This window comes from Sycon ciliatum, chromosome 4 (assembly GCF_964019385.1).
Source record: "Sycon ciliatum chromosome 4, ocSycCili1.1, whole genome shotgun sequence".
In the NCBI taxonomy this organism is placed as follows: Eukaryota; Metazoa; Porifera; class Calcarea; order Leucosolenida; family Sycettidae; genus Sycon; species Sycon ciliatum.
Genome location: NC_088646.1, coordinates 34,977,658 through 35,000,478, shown reverse-complemented (window position 1 = coordinate 35,000,478; position 22,821 = coordinate 34,977,658). Strand labels below are relative to the sequence as shown.

The 22,821-nt window shown below is 47.8% G+C and overlaps 2 protein-coding genes across 2 annotated transcripts; both read left to right on the top strand.

Moving 5' to 3' along the window:
• Positions 1-325: 325 nt before the first annotated feature.
• On the top strand, positions 326-10,386 carry LOC135815866 (mothers against decapentaplegic homolog 5-like). The gene is made up of 5 exons (XM_065329213.1): positions 326-843; positions 3,514-3,666; positions 6,175-6,258; positions 6,910-6,954; positions 8,848-10,386. Exons 1-5 carry the CDS (start codon positions 435-437, stop codon positions 9,480-9,482), a joined length of 1,326 nt encoding a protein of 441 aa, XP_065185285.1. The 5' UTR covers positions 326-434; the 3' UTR covers positions 9,483-10,386.
• An 8,759-nt stretch (positions 10,387-19,145) lies between these two features.
• LOC135815868 (uncharacterized) lies at positions 19,146-21,050 on the top strand. The gene is made up of 2 exons (XM_065329214.1): positions 19,146-20,352; positions 20,657-21,050. Exon 1 carries the CDS (start codon positions 19,224-19,226, stop codon positions 20,313-20,315), a length of 1,092 nt encoding a protein of 363 aa, XP_065185286.1. The 5' UTR covers positions 19,146-19,223; the 3' UTR covers positions 20,316-20,352; positions 20,657-21,050.
• Positions 21,051-22,821: the final 1,771 nt, after the last annotated feature.

The following is a 22,821-nucleotide window of genomic DNA, read 5'->3' as shown; positions in this document are numbered from 1 at the left end:
ATATCGTTATTAAATTTGCGAAGTTGACTGCATAATATGCATGGTCGTTATATCCGATCTCCGCTGTATTGTAGTAACTAGTGCAGCGTGCAGATCTGCTCATATTGCACTGCGTAGCTCTACTTCAGTACTTGTCTACAAAATTTGGCCTACGTCTACCGAGATTTTCACAGTGCAACTCACTGCACTGCATGCATGCATGTACATTGTTCTGAGCTTTGACTTATGAGTCACCCAAAGACTCGCTGAGCTCAGCCTCAAGTCTACAAAACAACAATCATGCTGTGTACCAGTACACCTGGGACACTACCACGCATACTGTTGTTGTGAATCGAGTGCTAGTGTGAGCAACATTATTTCGGTGTTCTCGCTTCGAGTAACACTTGTCCTCCTCTGCTGCTCCATCTGCTGTGGTCTTCCTTGAGTTCCAGGCCATGGCGTCTGGTGGGAGTAGTCTTCTGAACTTTGGAACCAACCCAACCGTCAAGCGCCTTCTGGGCTGGCGACAGGGTGACGAGGACGAAGCATGGGGCACGAAAGCTGTGGACGCGCTCTACAAAAAGCTGAAAAAGAATAAGCCCATGCTGGAGGAGTTGGAGCGAGCGCTGCAGAGGCCAGATCAGCCCAGCAAATGTGTGACGATACCCCGTTCGCTCGACGGCCGCTTGCAAGTCAGCCATCGTAAAGGCCTGCCCCATGTAATATATTGTCGCGTGTGGAGATGGCCAGATTTGCAGAGCCATCATGAGCTGAAGCCTATTGACAGCTGCGAATTCGCCTTTTCCTACAACAAGAAAGATGTCTGCGTCAATCCGTTCCACTACGGAAGAGTTGAGACACCTGGTAAGAATCATTGGGGGCGGCGAAAGAATAATTATACATTCTGGTTTTGATCCAGGCAAACACGTATTGCGTCTAGTCTACTGCCGGCCAGTACTTGCTTTGATGTGTCTTTGCAACGAAAAAATAGCCCTGCGTGTGACAACATTGCGAAGTGCATGATCTTGTCTGCAGTTTGAATGCCTTTGCGTTTCTTCCCTTGAATGGATATTTTTGTAATGTTGAAGGTACATTGTAGTTAGTTATTTGCACGTGGCCTTGCTGGGCTTTGCGTCTCCGCGATCCGTCGGTTACTTCCGTGATGCGTGTACGTGTACGTGGGGTCATATGATATCCGCACTACAAATTGTTGGGAATTATTGCTTGGAGTGTTCTCTACTGCTCGCATGCTCATGTTGCTAGCGGAATGCGAAGAGATAGCAGCTATGCTCGGCATTGCATCATGTTTCCCATTCCGTCCTTGGGATTGTCTTTTCCTCAGTGCCGTTGTGGAACGAAGTTTGCGCGGGCTTCATTGCCTTCAAAAGTCTTTGTCGCCGGTCATTGTGTGTCCATTACTAGGCATTAGGCCCGATATGCACACAGTCAGTGCAGAATGGACCGGTGCAGTGCTCCATCCTCCAAATATGTGATCAGGGAAACTCCAAATAAATATCCGAGTGTGCTATATGCAGCCCACAAAGTTACGTAAAACGCGATCGCACGAGCTTGTAAATATTTATGAAATGACTGTTTAGCTCTTTCTGTTTATCGCGATTCTAAAACTATTGTCGTCTCGTCGCTTATTTAAATAATTATGGTAATAATTATTACAAAAAATGTATTGTCTATGCATGCATCTACGCAAGAATCACCACCAGCCAATTAGGACATGTGTCAAAAGTATTGAACGTTTTCGTTCCCTTCTTCTCAAAATACTACAGGGAATGATGGAAATAAACTAAGAGACTACAATAATTATGGTAATAATTATGGTAAACAACGATGGTTCGTGATGAGTGTTGTAAGAAAACTTGTCGGATTCTTCTTTCACAATGTCCTTTCTTAATTCGTTCTCTTTCTCCTTTTATACCATCATCACGGTATTTCTATTCGTTGCCACATGTCGAATACAGTAAACAAAAGTGAATTCAGCTCGCCCTCTTCATCGTGGTCCAATAATTTAGTAGCGAGTCGCTGTGCACCAAACAACACTTGTGGTGATCAAGTTCTTCATATCCTTCTGTACGCTGTCAGCTTTTCCTGTAAATATTCTGGTTTGCATTGGCTGCGATGGGGATGCCTGAGCGCAATAAGGAAGGAAATGACTATTTTGTACAAATGGAAATGCGCTGAACAGGCACGCATTGTGATGTTGGGCTTAGCTTAGGGTAAGTAAGGAGTGCTCCGCAGTCCGCACAGAACAGGACTGCTGTTTCGAAATGCATTGCAATGGCGTATTCCAAACTATTGGTGGCCCAGCAGCTGTGCAATAACTGATTTAAACAAGTGGTAGATGCTGCGGATCAGGCATGCGTTGGCAATTACAGGTGGAATCCTGATAAGTTGAACCCCGAATTGCCAGGAAATGTTTTCTAATTTTTAACTTCCAAACATGTACCTCCAACACATCATGTATGTCAAAATGCTCGCATTGTCACGCAGAGTTGCGCCATGCACCTTAGACACGGATTCCGCGGACACTGAACTGGCCAGTACAGCCTGCTCATGCACTTTAAACTGACTTGTACATTGTGTAGTGAACTTCGAATCATCAGCACAAATCCCACACGAGTCGGCTCTTAGCTGGTGGCTCTTGATGTTGCGAAATTCGGTTCGAGTATATTTTTGCGCACTTTGTATACGTATATTTTGATTGAAGATCTGCTAGACGCTCTGTTGTCCGCTGATATTAGGTTTGCCCAAGTCTATTTTCGTATAAAATGTAACGCAATTTCTATGCTGCAACAGCACTTTGAAAACTCACTTGCTAGGTATAGCATTACTATTCGTTGCAGGCTTCTGTCCATTGGCATAATGAAAATACCATATCGTAGTCTTCTCTTGGCAAAGACTGTGAGTCAACAGAATGGCAGCATTTTCCCTTTCAGCACCCAAAGTAATGAAATTTGATACTGAAGTACATCGGGGCTCCCTGCATACTTATTACTACATGTAGCAAGAGTACGTAACCCCCGGGTTATGTGCTCTTGACACTACAATCATCAGTCATGTAGTTTGTGCATGAAGTGTGCGGGCACAGTAAGGGTCTGCGTCCCACCAGCACTGCAGCCTGTGTAGTGTCACGGGAAGCGTGAGTTTTGAAGTCCGAAGAAATTATTGAAAGGTCGTCTCTGCTGGGATGATAGTTCCGCTATAGTTCAGTGGATTAGAGCATTGCTGGCCGCAAGTGAAGGTCCTTGTTTCAATTCCAGGGTGGTGACAGTCATTTTTTCTTCTGAGATTTTTCCCTTCTTGACACCATTAAGTTATGAAAACAGTAGTAATGAAAACTGTTATTGGTGGTTAGAATTAGAACACCATGGCCGGACTTCAAGCACCCAGGTATACCGTTAGAAATACAGCACTTTCCAGAGGCTATGTGTCATGTGATTGTATAAAAAGAAGGTCTTTCGTTTGTCTCTCGTTTTTCTTTCGTTTGTCTTTCGTTTGTGTTCTCTATTGGTCCTGCAGTGCTACCGCCCGTCCTAGTGCCCCGGTTTTCCGACCGTCCGCCTTCTCATCGGGTGACTGGCTCGGGACCTCAGGCACTCTCCCTACCCAGCAATGCCCAGGCACCTGGTGCCTCTCCGGCACATAATGGACCCACAGCTTTTGGTGCCCCAGGTAAGGCCTGATTACTGTAATTTCCCAAATTTTCAGTGTATGTAAGTGCGGCCAGAGCGCCCCGTCTCGCGAGAGCGCCCCACCTTGACGAAAAGGAAAATCATATGGCAGAGTGCAACGAAGTGTGTACGGTGTGAGAACAAGATCACACTTACAAGTTTTGTGTGGAGCTCGTGTCCACTCTAAGGTAAATTGAGTACAGATTGACTGCAAGGCGTGCAGTCTGTGTACAAGGCTTGTGTCGTATGACCTACAGACAGGAGACCACCTCCACAGCACGACCACGAAAGGACGAGATGGTGGGGCGGTCTCACGGTACCTTTGAATACGGTACTTTTATTTTCACAATTTTCGCGTGCCTCCTAAAATTTTCGATAGCCACACTGACACTTACACCCATCATCCACTGGGGAATAGCTTCTCTGACTCTCTGTACAGCACCTCTAAACTAGCTGTTCTCGTAACCTGGTCGTTTGCCCTCATACGTACCTAAAATTTTGAGCACCTCTAAAATACCGTGTATGCATGCACGCCAATCCCAAAAGCAGCACACCAATCTGCATGTGCCCTGGATGTCCACCCACTGATTTCCTCTTGTAGCAACGATAGCGGGCAAGACCTGCATGAAACAGATCAAGACAAGCACCGAGATAACTGCCCAATCCACATAACTGGCGAAGCCATGCGAATCGACCCCCAATGCGCACCTTGTCTACACCACCCTGAGCACAGCGGTGTAAAAACGGCCAAGACAGTTACCAGTGTACTCCCAACAATTGCTGGGGTAACCAGTACGTAGGGTACGCTGCTTCTTAAAATGGAAGCAGACACTAGATGCATTGGTACCTTGAAGTGAAATCAGACGAGTTACTTTACCAACCAGCCTCAGCAACTGTGCACTAGAGACCCAACCAATGGACATACTTGGTCCGCGTCGGCAATATTGCTACTTATCTTTCAGCTTTTTTATTTATGTCGTCAATGCTCACTTGGCGGCCCATTTCATCCCAATTTTGGTTAGTAAATTAGTTTACTAGTACCTGAATGGTCTAGCTAGACTTCGAGTGGATTTCGAAAGCGACGGGTGGGTGATTCTGATTGATACAGCGCCGCATCAAAGTAGATTATCTTGTCACACTGCGCAGGCAAGAGCAGCGCGACGCACAAGAAAGTAACCGGCTCCTCGGAATCAGTTCCATTTTGCAAAACAGGCCGAGATCGCTCACCTCAGGGATCGCTCGCCAAGCTGAGATCGCAGTTCCCTCACCTCCAGCTCAGCGCTCTGAGTATCCAGCGCGTCGTGAAGATTTGCAAGTACTGTAGCCGTCGTCGTCGTCCAAAATAAATCTTGCAAAAGAACTGCGACTGATTTGAACCACACAGGCAGTCATGCTGCCCATGCGAAAGTCCTATAGAGAAGGCGACGGTCACGGCCGACTTCCCTTTAGAAAATAGCCAGGCAGCGGAGAGGAAGAGAGATGAGCTTGCGAAAGCGAGAGTGTCGATCCCGAGCAAAACATATTTGTCACCAGCACCGAGAGCAGCGATGAGGAGGTCCAAAAGAGTATGAACCCTCCTTGGACAATAAATTCCTCATGGCCAGCTGTCATTCTTTACCTTACCTTCCATCATACCAAGTTTTATCGTCTCAAGTGCACGCGTTGATGTCCAAAGTCTCAGTTCAAATGGTCTAAAGATAAGTGACAATATTGCTGACGCAGACCAAGTAACAACCTCCGCTGAACAGACAGACTTGAGTATAGCCCCCCCCCCCCCCCCCCACATGCACACACACACGCACGCACGCACATGCACAGGTGGTCTTTGTATCCAGGTTTCGGCACAGTTGTGATTCATTGCACATTATCATTGTACTTACCTGTTTCTGGCTTATGCTAAGAATAAAATGCTTCTCATGTACCACAGCATGTACCTTCACGTAAATACAATCCATATGATATGCATATCGATTTTTTTGTCAGATCTGGATAAGAAGAGCTCCCGATAAGACAAACAGATTTGTTCAGTTCCTTGAAGTTCGTCCTAACGAGGTTTGACTGTATACTGAACAATGTCAGTCACTCTTGTCATCAAACATACGGATGCATGGGGCTGAAGGTTGGAGGCTTTTTGCGAATGCAAACCCAGTCGACCAAGAGTCTGGTATTGCAATCTCATCGAGCTTCAACGAAAGTTTAGCATGCGTAGCGCTGAGCTTGTAAGCTTGGTACACACATCGGTGGTAACTTTACTCACCCAGGCTGAGCCTGTCTCTCCGGTGGCATGAACGTATGTGGACCAGTGCATTGTGTACCCAACTTGTATGGGAAACCACCGGCACTGGGAGAGCTGGTCCACGTTCCTTTCTCCCGACGACGCGCATCCTGTACCTACACTTTTTTTTAGCGAAAGTGGCATGACTGAAACCGTTCACGCCAGTAATCACCTGTGCTGAGACTAATAACAAATTAATAGATGGCGTGTGTTATGCTTCTTGTGTGTCTATAGAGTCACCTGTACCTGCTTACTATCCAGACGACATGCGGTCGCCCTCATCACCTGCATCAGAAGCTGGAAGCGCTGTAGATATGAGTAAGATTATCCGCGTGTTGTTTTCAGGAACGGTGTTGCCACAACCAGGCGTTTATTTTTGCTTCTCCGCCACTGTCCTCTTCATTTGTGTTCTCCGCTCTACTTTTTTACACGGTACCAGCAGAACCGCATGCGTGTACAATGTACTGCATAATCCACTGAATTGGACAATCCGATTATAAATAACCACAGAGCCTGTATGCTTCACTGAAAAGATCACTTACAATTGAAGCTTACCTCACTGGCATGCCTCTTTCAGTATGAGTGCATGAGGTGAGAAATATAGGTGTTAGGAAGGCGACAATGACTGAATGTGACCTCACAATATGTTTGGGTTCTGGCATTAAATGCCTCACCTACACTTTTGCCGCTTAACTCATTGTATATACTACTCGCTTGGCGCTAGATCATGTTGTTGCTCTTGTTTGGCCTGCATGGCATCATTATTTCATTTGTACCTGACGGGGACGATGTTGCCGAACTGTTGTACGGTACGAATTGGTTCGGTCGTTTGCAGTGCTTTGGGAATGGGTGTGTCCACCCAACTACTTTCTACATACCTCACCAGCAACTTGGGTATTTTTGGTCAGAACGTACACATATAACTTACTATATGCCTTTATGCTGATGTCTTTATTGTTGTTTTTACAGATAGCATGGCCAATCCACCAGCTCCGAGTCCACACGTCAGCATTCGTAAGTCCAGCTCCAGCCCATAGCGTATTTAGGTCATTGGAAGGGACATGCTGTTCCAGCCACCAAAGTCTGATCAATGGAAGAGACATGCTGTTCCCAAGGCCAATTTCCAACTTCAGTTCTATTCAATATTGAAACTGTTGACGCCGGTACCGTCAGGCGAAAATTACTGGTCAGTCGGCGACACGCATTTTTCACAAAAATTTGCGTTTCACCTGCTGGGAGAGTATGCGTGTACTCGAGTCTCATCCTGAGCACGTTTTTTTCTTCTTTTATCAGCTCCAGTATGGCTGTATTTTTCATTGCAAAGCCGCCCTCGATTGTTGTGTTCGTTATTCAAATTCAATCATGAAGGCAGAGGACATAGGAGCCTGATTGGAGTTTCTCGTGGCATAGGACGGCCACACAGAGACACTTTGGGATTTTCTGAATATAAAATACTGTACACACGATGCTGAGATCAATTTGTGCGATATCAAATTGTTTGTGATCTACCACATCGAGCAGAAGGGGATCCAAACACAAGCTTACCGACGGTTAGGCTGCCGACCTGACTGGACAAATGATCCCTGGCTTCACCAGACGCCAGAAGTCGGACACCATGTCCTTTGCCGCGACGTCCATCTCCGAAAAAAACTCCATCTTCGTCGTGAAAAGGCTTGAAATACTCAATATTCAACCGAGATTCGCGGTCTCACCCTTTCTCAGATCGAATATTTTGTTGTTGTAGCAGTTGCAGGGCAGATCCCCGCCACTACTTCAACAGGCGATGGCTCCAAAGCATGCCTGGAACAAGCCATATCGAGGTTGCAAGCCACCCCTCTCAGCAAAAAATTCGAAGAAATTCGAAATTTCAATGGTGGAAGATATACTATGAAGAGAATTTCAAAAAGTATGTTTCGCGGAGCGATCGCTCAACCTACGTCATTCAAACTTTGCAGGATGGTTCAGACGTACATGCTAGGCATGGAACCACAGGCGATGATGCCATAGCTGACACACAGAGTAACACACACAGCAGATTTGTGTGCACAGATACTAAATTAGTGGACGTCGTCATCTTCTTCCCGCTTATCTCGAATGTACTATGACGTGCTATTTCGCCTGACGCTCTTGCATCATGGTCAAAGTGATGTCTTGTTATGTATAATAGTGCCTGGCAGGTCTTTCAAGTAATTTGAATCTGGGCGAGATAGATAAGCAGATTCGGACACAGGGCCTGATGAAGTTGCTGACTGCATCTAATATTTAGCGAGTGAAAAATGAAAATCTCAGGATCCTTGGATTTTTGGCGCCGAGTCGACGGTTTTGGTCCAAGGAGGTTGCAATGCATTGCTCGCTCCAAAAAATTCATAAAGACCGTCAGCAACAATGCAATCATGCTGTGTGTGCGCGTGTGTGTGTCCCATATGGCGCAGTGGTATGTGCAGTCGATTTCCAATCGAGAGGTTGCGGGTTCAATTCCAGACGATTAAGGTCGCACACGTCTTTCTTCTCTTTCTCATTCTCCTGGGTGGTTACCAACAGCCAGTGTATGCCGGAGTATGTGGTGTGGTGTGTGTGTGTCGAAAAAGAAAAAAAAGAATGAATAAAATGAAAAATAGGGATTCACTGGCCAGAAAAAGCCACTTCAATCAGCTGTGTGGTGGATACCAGGCTAGAATTAGTGGCGGTCAATTCATCAGCCCTGCAAGCTGTTGAATGGTGTAATCCCAGCACTAGTTGCTATGTCTAACATAGCTGTTGGCTATCATTGCTTCTGCGATGGACAGGTCTGAGGTGTGTGTGTGTGTTTGTGTGTGTGTGTGTGTGTGTGTGTGTGTGTGTGGGCGCACGCGCGTGTGCACGTGCATGCTCGCCTGCATGTGTTATGTACGTGTGTGCGTTTTGCAGCCGCCAACGCCGTACCCGTCCCCTACCCGGAGCAGGATTGCTGGTGTGCTATCCATTACTATGAGCTGAACCAGCGAGTTGGTGAACCATTCTTGGCGCACAGCAGCAAGACCTCCATTGTTGTTGATGGCTTCACAGATCCTAACCAGCAGCAGGACCGGTTCTCATTGGGCCTCCTGTCCAATCCAGGTCGTAATAGTACCATTGAAAGTGCCCGCAAGCACATTGGCAAAGGCATGCACATGTTCTATATTGGTGGTGAGGTGTTTGTCGAATGCCTGAGCGAGGCCAGCCTGTTTGTGCAGTCGCGCAACGCCAATGCCATTAACCACTTCAACCCATCCACCGTGTGCAAGCTGACCAAGACACGCAACATGAGGGTCTTCAACAACCCACGGTTTGCTGCTGATCTGACCGAAGCTGTACACCAGGGATACGATGCAGTCAGCAACCTCGTCTCTAACTGCCATTTCAGAGTGAGCTTTGTCAAGGGCTGGGGCTCAGAGTATCACCGACAGGAGGTAACAAGTACTCCGTGTTGGATTGAAGTCACTCTGCACAGCCCACTCCAGTGGATCGACAATGTCTTGTCGCAAATGCGCCCAGACCATCAGCCGCCCAGCTCTACATCCTGAATGTTGCTATCAGGCCGTGCACTGCTTTGGTGCGATGCGAACGCAGGTGGCGTTGGCAGTGGCGGTGGTGTGTGTGTGGGTGTGGGTGGTTGGTGCGTCCAGGTGACTCTTAGAGAGTGGTCAGTGGTGAAGAAGCATCACTCCACTGAGGATTAGCAGGCAGACACAGCATTGAGGACCTGTCTGCTGGAGGTAAAACATAACCCGAAACTTGAGTAGCGATCGTAGGCGATCGCATGTGATCTCTTTTCTAGTCTTGTTCGTACCCCTGTCCGCGTTTCTATTACCGGTTTATTTCTTTACCGTTTCAATAAAACTGTGCCTTCCGTACGGTACACGAAGTTAGTCTGCAGTACGGTACACAAAGTTAGTCTGTCGGTACACGAAGTTAGTCTGCCGTCGCCTCCTTTCGGCTGCAGTCTTACGAGAGCAGTCCTGCCTGCTACCAGTCTAAAATGTGTTTAATTATTGACAGACCACTTGTTGCCCACTACTTGTACATATATTCCTCTCGCTCGGCTGGTGTTTTTGGATTATGATGTAGGACGCCCTGCCCTGTACATATATCACTATAATTATTATTACTCTACGCCATGTCCATTGCAGGCAAGCAAACAAAGCAGTAGTTTAGTACATGAATAGCAAGCATAAAACGATGATCGGTGGTGGCAGAGAATGTACGTGTGTTTTTTCTATCGATATCTTTTCGGTGCGGCGAAATAGTCTAGTGTTCAGTGCTTTTTGTGTGTTTTTGTGTTGTGTGTACCTTCTTTTGTACATTCTCTGGTCACTGTGCGTCACCTCTCTCTGCTCTACCAGTTAACCCGTGCAGCGTTGGTCATTTTCAGTACATTATATGAAACAATCGATTTGTTTCATGCTGATAGTCCTGATCATTGCCTCATGTCCTTTTTGGTGAAGAAGAAGAAGAAGAAAAAAAACGCCCCAAAGTGTTCATGTGGATGGCACACAGCCGTGGGACGACGGTAACAGTTTACAACAGCTTGTGTCCGTGCCAATGTGCGTGTGTGGTGGTAGGCGACAAGTGCATCGCAGCACACATTCATTGAATGGCACGTCACAATGGACAAGAGTCCATACAGAAGCTCATTTGTCGAGACAGCCAGAGGAATGAACAATAATTATTATTTAAATTTAGCAAATGGGAGAGCAAGTGATTGCACAGCAATAAGCATTCAGTGTTCACGCTCATGTGACAGTCACAACGATGCCGGACGGCTTTTCTGGTAAACTAATTAATTATTTCTTCTGTCCAAAAGAACAACTCAAAGCAAAAAGCGCGCCAACGCGCATGAATTCGGTCCTCGGAGTGTCATATGACGCTCAGTAGGACAGAACTAGAAACTAAGTGAATTGTCATATCCACATGTCATGCATGGTGACAGTGACCATGGTGACGGTGAATCTAAGCTACATGCATGTAATGCATGACCTGATGAATCAAGCGCATCTAGACTACAGGCTTGGACAGGCCGGTCTCTCCAGGTGGCAACCCCGAGCGTCGTCATCCAGTCCGACGCGTCATCTCATGGCGGCTGGGGCGCGGCTTGCGGGGCTCTCCATACCGATGGTCGCTGGTCACCTGCCGAGGCCTCCCTCCACATCAACGCCTTGGAGCTCCTGGCAGGATCCCTGGCGGTTCAGACGTTTGCCCGGCGAAACCGTCATAGCACCGTTTTGCTCCAGATGGACAACCAGGCTGCCATCTCTTACGTCAACCGCATGGGTGGCACTCACAGCTCTCTCCTGAGCCGTCTAGCCACGGAGCTGTGGGACTGGTGCCTGGCCCGGGACATTCACCTGCTCGCGGAGTACCTACCCGGCCGTCTAAATATCGACGCCGACTTCTATTCAAGGAACCACAGCAGCGCGGAGTGGCAACTCAATCCCGCCGTTTTCTCCACTCTGCAGGAGTTCTTCCGGCCCAGCGCCGTCGATCTGTTTGCCTTGCGCATCAACGCTCAGTTACCGCGGTACGTCAGCTGGCGGCCAGAGCCATCGTCCATCAATACCGACGCATTCACCCTGGATTGGGCCGAGGTGGCCGGTTACGCCTTTCCTCCATTCGCCCTGATCGGCCGTGTTCTTCACGAAGTGCTCCGCCAACGGGTTAGTTCATTGGTCCTGATCATGCCGCTGTGGCGGGGAGCTGTCTGGTTCCCTCTTCTCCTCAGCACTCTGACGGCCAAGCCCCCTCCTTCTGCCATCCCGGGCCGACCTACTCCTCGGTCCCCTCGGGGAGCCTCACCCTCTGATCCAGGCCGGCAAGCTGTACCTGATCGCCTGCCTGGTATCCGTTCTCGGGTGGATAGTTTCCTCCATCAGTGTCCACCCTGCTCATGGCTTCCTGGCGCCGGAGTACAGCACGGCATTACGACAGCGCTTGGTCACGCTGGAATCGTTGGTGTATGGAACAGCAAGTCGATCCTGTTCGACCGCGTCTAATGGATGTGCTCACCTTCCTGTCGGTGCTGTTCACGGAGGGTCGTGCTTACCGTACCATCTCTGGCTATCGTTCGGTCCTCTCTGGTGCTCTTCTGCCGATTGACGGTTCGCCCATCGACTCCCACCCGCTGGTCGTCCGCCTGCTCAAGGGCATCTACCATACTCGGCCACCGGCTCCGCGCTACTCTTGTACCTGGGATGTGCACACTGTCTTGGCGTTTCTCCTGACCTGGCCCCTTGTTGCCGACCTGACCAACAAGCAGCTCTCCTATGCGCCTGGTAATGCTGCTGGCCCTTACCAGGGCCGCGCGGGCAGATGAGCTTTGGAAGTTGGCCTCTGACGGCCTTATTGTGTCGCCGGACATGGTATCCATTCCTTTGTGGGCTCCCACCAAGACTCAGCGTGTGGGTGCGCCACTGAAGCGGCTTGAGTTCGCGGCTTTCGCCAACCCTCGCCTTTGTCCTGTCGTCCACTTGCTGGAGTAAGCTCGGCAGTCGGCCACCTGGCACCCGGACTGCCGCCCTGCTCAACTATTGGTTTCCTTCCGCAAACCCCATCGCCCTGTGTCCTCCCCTACCAGTGCGCGTTGGCTGAAGGAGGTCATGCGGCAGGCGGGCATTGACCCGACCTTTCTGGCACACTCCACCCGTGGTGCGTCTACGTCGGCCGCTGCATCCAGGGGTGTGTCAACTGATGTGATCCTCGCCACGGCTGACTGGCGACAGGAATCCACATTCTGTCGATTTTACCACCGACTGTCTTCGGATGTGCCTGCCCGGGCTCAGCTAGGCTCTGCTGTGCTTCAGCTTTCCCATACGGCATGAACACTGGCCATGCTCTTTGTTTGCTACGGCTTATACCCCCTTTTCACGTTATCCGCGTTTGTTCTCTTTTACGTCTTGCTTTTATGGCGTCCTGTTAGGTTGGCGCTTTCAACATACACTGTTATATCGAAGCTCCGATACGCAATTCACCATTTCATTAGCAATGGTACATTGCGACATGAAGTGGGGGTTGTGTGAGGAGCGTAGAGCGAGATATCACAGTGTCCCTACCCTTCCCTCCCTTATTTCTCGCTTGTTCCTGGCTATTCCGAGGAACGTTGGGTGCCCTTGTTAGGCTTGGGTCTTCCTTTCCCGGTTGGATGGGTTTTCCTTCTGAGTTTTTCCTTTCATTGCTAATACTCTGTCTTCTGTGCCTGCTAGCACGCTGCGACCACTGTGTTCTCATGTTGCTATTCTCGTTGTAGCTGCCGCTGTGGTCGGTTTTGCGATTTTCCAAAGGCATCCGTAAAGAATGTGAGTCGAAATTTTCATGTGTTTGTGTAAAAAAAGACTTTTAAAATCGGTTGGGTTTAATGTAATCTTGATGGATTTGAAAGCAATAGGCCTTATGCACGTTGTACAGATGCACGAAATCCCGTAGAATCCCGTAGACCCGGTTGGGTGTTGAATGTGCAGGACCCTATTGTGTTTATTGCCATTTCCACAGCGAAATGGGCCCTGAAGGCATTTCATACGAACACTTTTTCGACAGTGATCTAGCGAGTCGTTAGTTCAATCCCAAAGTGAAGAAGCTGGAAAAGTGATTGTTCGCCGCGAATTATGAGGCTAAATGGGTCAAACACGCATGTATAGCACACAATGAACACCCAACCGGGTATGTACACACCTACGGCCCTAGTACAGAACTTCGTACATCTGTACAATGTGCATAAGGACTATACACTCAGTGTTATATCTCGCTCTACACTCCTCACACGACCCCCACTTCATGTCGCAATGTACCATTGCTAATGAAATGGTGAATTAATCCGGGTCAATTACTGTACTGATATGCCAACAGAAATACATTTTACCAGTCAATCTGTATTCATCACGGGTGGAAAGTCGACCCGGGTTTCAAGTAAACGCCCCATGTAACAGCCCTACAAAGAAGCCTTGTAAGTTGTGGTCAGTTTTGTGTGTGGGCCTTCATGAAGACGTTTGAAAGTACTTCAAAGTAATAATAATAAAGTTGGTGCACTAACTCCCTTACTAACTCCACACACTACCATCCTCTCGACTTTCACTGATTCTGAGACTGAAAATAAATAAATCCAAGTTACTCACCTCTCACAGACCTTCCTCCTCGTCTTATCACGGCCAAGGTGACCAGACATATGCGAGTGGCATGGATGCAAGATCTCCTTTTGTTGGCCGTCGTCTGTGATCCATCCATTGGTAGGCCTTCATTCTGTGTGGCGAAAAAGGACCCCACGATCCAAGACGAAGTTGACTGCAAAGCGTTTTATTGCTCTACGCCTCTTCGCTTCCGCAGGAAACGAGGCAGGCGTTTGCAACGCTTGCAAGACTTCGTCGTAACACGTCCGATTACCACCAAGAGAAGACATCTTCAGGACGTTTTGAAAGAAAAAAAACACCGAAACCACAACTCACGATTGGTATTAGTTCTTACTTGTTGTTTAAGATTGACAGCATGAAACAAGGTGGAGGACACTGTGTTCGAAAACAGTGACCTTACTACAACCATCCACGGTTGGCAGAGCCCCCGGTCCCGGTTAGGACCATTTGAACCATATGGGTGTTGATGGTTGTCGTAAGGTCACTGTTTCCGAACACAGTGTCCTCCACCTTGTTTCATGCTGTCAATCTAACAACATGTGTGAACTATAACAAGGTTTATCTAATCCTAGTTTTGAACTAGTATTGGGTTGTAATTATAATAATTCTTACTTGTATGCCCTTGTTTTCTGCACATTTTTGTGAGAAATCGCACCTCGATATCATAGTGCTGTCATTGTATCCTGCTACCCTAGGCCCTACCTTGATTGCTAATATTATTTCCTTTGTTCTCATTTTGTTCTTTAGTACGTACAACGGTGATTCCTGAAGAGTGTTGTACGAAAACTTGTTCGAATCATCTTTTTTCCATAGCTTTTTTCTTCTTACATGTATTTTTCCTTACCCTTAAGATTGTTTTTGCATCGTCTCCATCACTTACATTGTTTAATAAAGTAATCCAAATGTCACCTTCAGCTCGCCCTACTTATTGCCATTATTAGAAGTGCAACTAATGTAACTTTATGACGAAAGTCTTACTTGATAACTGCATGGAAAACCTTACACACACACACACACGCACACACACACACACACACACACACACACACACACACACACACACACACACACACACACACACACACACACACACACACCATCTTCAATCCAAGTGGTCTCTTCGCTGCAAATTACAATAATTCTCAATCAAATTTTCGACGTGTGAACACAACACCAAGAAAAATGAAAACAATTGTATGTGTGAAAAGAAACGCAAAACGAGAGAAAAAAGAAGAAAAAAAACAGGAAAATACAAGGGCACTGTCCTGCCCACCATTGTCTCCAAAACCTCACAGCCGGCCCTCCAAGATTGCCAACTCTCGCAATGCATTCACAGGACGGTGATATGACAATCGCGCACTGCGGATGCACATGATCGCCGACCGCAACAATGCAAACGCCAGTCGACACCGGACATATGTCATAAGGGAGGTTTCGCTTTACAGAATTCCGTATGAAAATAACGTAGGACCTGCACGGAATTTTCATGCGTAAAAATCAGAGCTGTTGGGTTTCGCCAAGAGTACAGGGGGTACTCTTGGTTTCGCTCTACGTGATTTCTCCACGACTGCTGAACATGCGTTGTTGCTTTGGAGACGCGTTGGCTGCATGCGCCCACCGCATGCACTGTGAACCGAAACCGCATTTTCCATTTTTGTTTTGCACGTGGTGTACGGTGTGTGTACCTTGTGAGCTAGTTGTGTTTCGCGTGGCTTGAACGTTGCCATGGACAAATGCGGAAAATGCGAAAAAATATTTCAAAAAGTCCTACTCAGGACCCAACGTAGAAAAGAGCTTTCCTACGGAAATCCGTAGAGAGATTTACGTATGAAAGTTGCCCTCGCTCCCCGGCGCGTAGATCTACGACATACGGATTTTCATACGTAATTACGTAGAGCGAAACCTCCCTATTGTCTCGGCATACAACTTCGTGTCCCCATTTGAAATGAGGCCACACAGGCGCTTGACAAATCTGGAGCACTCACTCCCTTCAGACAGATAATCACGCCCTCGTGATTTTCAAAAGTAGGCAGTAGGCAGGTGTACGAATGATTATGTTCATGTGGTGAGGCAGTATGATTGTGTTGGTAGACTGATAAAGTAGGGACCTTGTGTTTAAAATGTGTGAAGGATGTGTCTCTCGGTGGAGCGAGAAAATGTATGTGTTCGCGACGGACGGTAAAAGGGATGTGTTCGATCGCGTCACTCTTATCTTGGTTACGGTAACAGTTCTTGATCCGCGTCTCTCTGGCCTGCTGGGACGGTAACATTGCTTAATTCGCGTCTCTCTGGGACGGTACGACGGGAAAGGATTCGCTCACCATGTGGCGGTATAATCATTGTTACATGGACTGGTTACGGTAGTTGAGTGCGTACTTCCAGGGTATACAGTATTTTGGGTCTGATCCAAGTCAGTGACTGCTGCTCCAGCAAACTGATTGCTTGGTCTGGACATGGTCGGGATGGGTAATGAAAAGGCTAAGAAACTTTGTTGTGAGAACTGTGAGAAAGGGTTGTACGGGAGCTGCAGTGTGGCGAAATGTTGGATGGTCCAGAACTGTGTACTGCATGTATCTGGACGTACATGTACATGGAGGAACATGGAGGGTCGTGAGTCCGAGGCTTTTGATCGAATGGTGGGACGGGGACTGGGAGTGGGATTGTCTGTGGGCTGATGGGACCTGGAGAGCCTTGTGCATTGAGTGTAATGTAGCAAACAAGATCCGATCTCAGATGGAGAGCCCTCCCATTTGCGGAAATCCTGAAAACACGTGGTCAGAAGTTATTTTGCCACTCTACATCCTTTGCTTGTGCTCTCATCTTCTCCTTGAGATGGTGTGTAGACGAATGGCTTGCCACACTCTTTCTTCCTTTCTGATAGCATTTGACTGTAAGCCTGGCATTACAACCGTCCACAACTAACTGTACGTGCTTCACCAGGAAAGTAAGACAGGCGCTGCTGAGCAATCGACTTGGTACTGAGTCCATGAGAAATTCTAGTTCTTTTCGAGCCTCCTGAGCTGGACTCGGCAAAAGCAGTTCTTTTGGAACAAGCTCTTTCTGTTTTATAGCCGCTCCTTCATCCTGGTCCAAATTTAGCAATGCATCAGTGTCTACTTCAGTATCGCTAGAGATGCTATCGCCAGAGCCTCTGGCACAACTAAAAAACTCTTCTTCGTCTGTTTGATATTCACTTCGCGTATGTCTCCTGCACAGCTCTCCATTATTCTAAAAGTAAAAGAAACCTCTTTTAATTTCTCCGGATTTGTGTCACTTGAACTGCCTCGGCGCGGCCTCGGTTGGGCATGCTTCACAAATGGCTTGTATACATTTACCTGACCACAACGCTACAATCATAACGTTTTTATGTAGCAACAGTTATGTAGCGTTAGTGCTAAAGGTGTTACTACACAATCACAAAGTCATGCGCCGGTAAAATGCATAGTGCTCAAATGCCCAGAATTAGGGACCGGCGGATTCTGCTCGAAAAGGTGGCAGATTCTGCTCGAAAAGCAGTGAAATTGGCAGAACCATACAAACCTTATGGCGGGCAATTCCTCGAATTCTGCTCCATGTTTTTCCATATACCAAACATGCATGGAACTTACCAGAAAAAGTACCGAATTCTGCCAATTTTTCTGCCGGCAGAATCCGCAAGACCCTACTAGTCAGTTGGCCGGTTTCTCAAAAAGTGCTCGTTTCTGATTTCCTGTGTCGATTTGAGTCCAACATTTCGTGGGTGGTTGGACGTGTTGGAGATCGGCAGGGCAAACAATTTCGCGCTTGGGTGCCTTTTCTGCGTTGGGGCTGAAGGGAGTTACGGCGACTTGTTTGAATACGAAGACGAACACTGTGCAAATTAAGCGCATGCTCAAAACACGCATATGCGAATTCTGCGCAAGTGAAAAGGATGATGACGTCCGCCCACGACTAAATTTCAAACTTACTTGACTGGTTCGACAATTGTGTTTTTGCTTTCATCCAATGCCGATCGCATGGCCTCTCTAAGTTTCTTTGCCGATCTGTCCGACAACCTAGACAGGTAGATGGCAGATAAGAAGGTGCAAGTGTTTATGATTCCTGTTGTTAGTTGTCTTGTTCGACATGGCAGACGAGTTGGGGCTGGAAACTGTTTCCTTGGCGAAAGCTTCAGGTGAAGGAGTGAAATGCATTTGTCACAACCCGAATTTTCCTGCTCATCAGCCTCTCAAGCGCTTGACGGAGACTACCTGGACTACCCTATGGAATGCAGCTGAGACGAAGAGAGATGACACTTGGATGTCGATCGGAAATCTTGATAGAGAAACTTGCGGCGAAGTTCTATACCACAAAGCCTGCTACAAGTGGTACACAAACAAAAAGACTTTGAAGAAGACAGCCGTTGCTGAGTCTGTCCGGCCCGTCGAGGCTGTTGGTGGCGACGAAGGCAGTGAAGGTGATGATGATGATGATGACAGTGATGACAGCGAGCCTGAGCAAAGAGATGTTGAGCCCCCCAAAAAGAGGACCCGTTCCAGTGGGAGCCAGACAGATTTAAATTTGTGCCTATTCTGCCAGCACCTGTCAAAAAGAAGAAGTGGGAAAAAGGAGTCACTGACCCAATGCATATCGTTCAGTGCGAGCAATAACATCGTCAATGCTGCAACAATTCGCAGTGACTCGCGGGTCTTGAGGGAGGTGTCTGGTGGAGATGCAATCGCCAGGGAAATCAAGTATCACCGCTCGTGCCTGGCCAACTACACTCACAAGAGGACACACGAGGGCCTGACGAAGCCCACAGTGTCCACTACAGCATCGTCCCTGGGTCATACTGACAGCTTCGGTGCAGCATTTGCCCAGCTGACCATGTCCGTGCAGACACTTGTCCTATCTCAAAGTAAGGTAGACGTCGGTGCTTGTGTGAGCATGGCCAGCATGCGCCAGAAGTATGCCACCCTCCTGTCTTCCATTGGCGTCAACGACCCACCCAGGTGGCGTTTATTTGCTCTGAAACAGCTGCTAGTTGATTATTTCCAGGAACAGATCTTGTTCTTCAGCTGTCCAAGCCGACCAAGTGCCGGGGAATTTGTGATTTCCTCTGCGGTCCCCAAGGCCTTGCGCACCAGAATTCTGCGGCCTGACCAGCCATGTCCAAGGAACTGGAAATTGTTCATGAAAAATGGTGCCAACAAGGAGGAGCTCATGCAGTTCCTCTTCAACCACTGGAAATCTGCAGAGTGCGCACAGCTGCTGCAAGGGGGATGCGTTGTCATAACAGTCCGGGACATGGCCTACCTCCTGAAGGCCAACGGTGACCACGTAGCGTATGAAGAGGTGCCAAACCTCCGGTCAACACAGGAGGAGGCCGACACGCGGATGCTGCTTCATGCCTACCATGCAAGTGCAGACTACTCGGCAGTGGTCATTCGGTCACCCGACACCGACGTCCTCGTTTTGTGCATTGCTCTAGCGTCCAGTATTCCAGCCCGATTGCTGTTTGAGACTGGCAGACGGGCAGCCTCACGCATCGTGGACATCTCTGCTGTCGCTGAAAAGCTGGGAGCACAGGTGTGTTCAGCTTTGCTTGGCCTCCATGCGGTCACTGGCTGCGACAGCACCAGCTCCTTCTACCGAATAGGAAAGAAGAAGGCGTGGAAAGTCCTTAAGAGCAAGCAAAGCCACCAGATTGCGTTAGCACACATGGGCGACAATTTTGTGCTGCCAGTCAACCTCCAGAAGGAAGTGGAGAAGTATGTCTGCCACCTTTACGGTCACCCTGAACTCGAGAGCATCAACGAGGCCAGGTACAAGGCGTTCTGCTCTCGGTCCCCACCCCCTGCTCAGCTCCCACCCTGCGCCGATAGCTTGGAGCAGCACGTCAAACGGGCCAACTACCAGGCTGGTGTGTGGAAACGGGCACTGGTCGCATCCCCAGACCTACCCAGCATCAGTGATCATGGATGGAGGGTAGACGACTCTAATGTCATGATCATGTGGGGTCTTCTTCCTCCTGCACCACCAGAGCTGATGGCGATCATCCGGTGTGCCTGCGCCACTGGATGTTCAACGCGCCGGTGCTCATGCCTACAGTCCTCCATTTCTTGCACCGATGCATGCCAATGCAGTTCCTGCGCGAATCCGCACAATGCTGTGTCCGAAGTGCTTGCAGCACCTACACTTCATGGAGACAATGAAGACAGTGCTGATGATGAAGATGGTCAAACTGATGATGTTGACAACCCCTCCCACGAGATCGCGGAATAACTGCTGAACATCAGTTTTCCATGGATTTCTGGTCACGGTAAGGCCTGTTTGATTTCCCTAAGTATGTTTCAAGTGTGAATGTTAGTCAAGTGTCAGGTAGTTACTTGTAAGTTTTTCATGGCTGTGTGTTGTGCATGATTGTACACTGTTGGTCCAAGCAAGGTAGCTTCCATGTAAAACATACTGTAAGATAGTCTACATCAGGATATGTGTGCATAGCCTTCCATAGTACATAGAAGTATCACGCCATCACAGATCTTCTGCGTGAACGCGTTCTGTGCCTGGCAGATGTTTCCTTTGGTGCTGAGACAGGTCATGTATTTGTGTGTGTTGGCTTACAGTGTTTACACCGGGGAAGTGAGCTGCGTTCAACCAAGTGTAGCTGGCAGTCCCCAACAGAACATTCCAGGTCAACCACTTCCATCGTGCTTTTCGACAGCGCGCCTCAGTATGTTCGCTGTGCACTTGTACCTGGTCATGTTCCATGCTATTTCTACTGTTTGCCTGTACAGGTTATGCCAGCATACTTACTAGTCCTACCGATACTGTCACTGCAAGTAACTAGGTTATAAGTCACCCGTGCACGACAACCTAGTATAGCAGTCACTGACTCCTCTCTCCACAGTGAATGGCTACACTGCATTGCCTAGACGCATCCCAAAGCCTCTCATTGTGTATTAATATTATTTCTAATGCTCGGGTTTTCTCTTGTGACCCGCGACCCCAGGCATGAAGTCATGCTCCTTGCTATATACATGTATCTCGCGGCCGTAACTTGTTAACAGAGTGTTACTGACACTCAGTGCCAACTGCTGCAATTGCAGCTCAAATGCAAACACTGTATGCGTATGTGTTGCTGCGCATTGGTCTCTGCCTTGAGAATTCTTATCATTTTGGTGTATTTTTAATAACAGGCGTGGGCCATCCCGTGATTTCTTAGGTGCCGGTTTTAAACATTTGCTGTGTACTTTTTATAATCACCAAATGTCCCATGACTGAGGACACCTATGATATCAAGAACAGTGTACTAAGACAGACAGGCTTGATTGTGTTATAACGAGATGATTGTTTGATGGCAGTAAGGCGGTTTCCAACTGTACTTCGTGATTTGCCGATTTGTCATGCCACACTGAGTGCTCGGGCATCACCACGGACTCATACTACCAAACTATAAAATCCTGGCACACATTATGGAACTTTGAATCTAGTAATGGAACTCTGCAATAGTATAAACTAATCGCAGGAGTAACTTTCTACTGTACATACCTGATTGTGCTCTAGTGTGTAGCTAGCTTTGAACCAAAAATAGTATGATATTTCAGGAACCTGAAGAGGTCTATACAGTCCACATCATCCTATCATCAAACATTCAATGTATCTGCGTGCCTGGTGTACTTTACAGTCACATAGGCAACTCGGAAAGTCGACAATACGACGTAAATTCTGCCAGTCTTTGAATGAGTCAGCGCCGTTACCATGGTTACATGATCTAAATTGTACAGGAAATTGGACACGCAGTATTCCACTCGCCGCTCCCTTATGCCCCAGCTCCGAGATGGCACCCTAGTGCCAAAACACTCCTAGAGACCCACTCTATCAGCTAGGATAGCGCTAGAAATGTTGGACTCAAATGTACACAGGACTTTTGAAAATTGAAAGTGCCCAAGCGACTATACCCGGAACGGGCGGAGCGTAGAACGCAAAAAAAAGTAAATTATCGTATCTGTCCCCGAAGGGAACTCACGACGGCCGCTAACACCCGATAAACCCTAGCGGCAGATGCAGCGCCTAACGGTGGGGGTGAGTGTACGCAAGAGGTACACAAAAGGAGTAAAATAGGGCTGTTTCGTTGTTACTCAGACTTTCATGGCAAAAACCAATCATCAGACAACATCTCATGATCATGATTGTAGCCAATTGTTGCCAAAAACCTGGGATTTCCCGATATTATCCACTGTGAAACTCGTTATGCCGCTCAAACCTCACATAATGCTCGTTTTGTTCCTCTCTAATGCTCCATAATGCTCTGATGCTCGGATAGTCGTATAATGCCGAATATAATGCCGGCATTATCCGCTGGACCCTAGTGCGCATGGACTGGCGATTAGGCTCCGGCGGATTATGCTTGCAAAATCGTGGAATTATGCTTTCTTGGATTCTCGCATTATGCTCGGAAAATCCTCATATTATGCTTTGGCACGAGGGAATACATAATTATACATATTCACTTTGTTGTACTTATGGAGCCTCAAAGTTCGGAAAATTGTGCCTCTTTCGTACTTGCAAGTGGCCATACGTACAACAAAATGTTACACGAGTATCTCCATACCAAGGTGTCCATGCATTACTAGAGATCAACATGCAAAAGAGAAAACAGTCAATACTTCTCTATTCATATCGGTTGACTTCTTTTGTAAAAGATTTTTTCATTGCCAAATTAGTTTGAGTTACCTTTGAAAATGATCATGTTCAACTGTCTTCGCAATCGTCATACTCGTCCAGCCGA

Excerpts from the sequence above, each read along its gene's own strand:
- LOC135815866 (XM_065329213.1), top strand. The coding sequence starts at position 435 with ATGGCGTCTGGTGGGAGTAGTCTTCTGAACTTTGGAACCAACCCAACC. Across the intron at positions 3,667-6,174 it reads CACAGCTTTTGGTGCCCCAG|AGTCACCTGTACCTGCTTAC; the intron begins GTAAGGCCTGAT and ends GTGTGTCTATAG. Across the intron at positions 6,259-6,909 it reads TGGAAGCGCTGTAGATATGA|ATAGCATGGCCAATCCACCA; the intron begins GTAAGATTATCC and ends TTGTTTTTACAG.
- LOC135815868 (XM_065329214.1), top strand. The coding sequence starts at position 19,224 with ATGAAAAATGGTGCCAACAAGGAGGAGCTCATGCAGTTCCTCTTCAAC.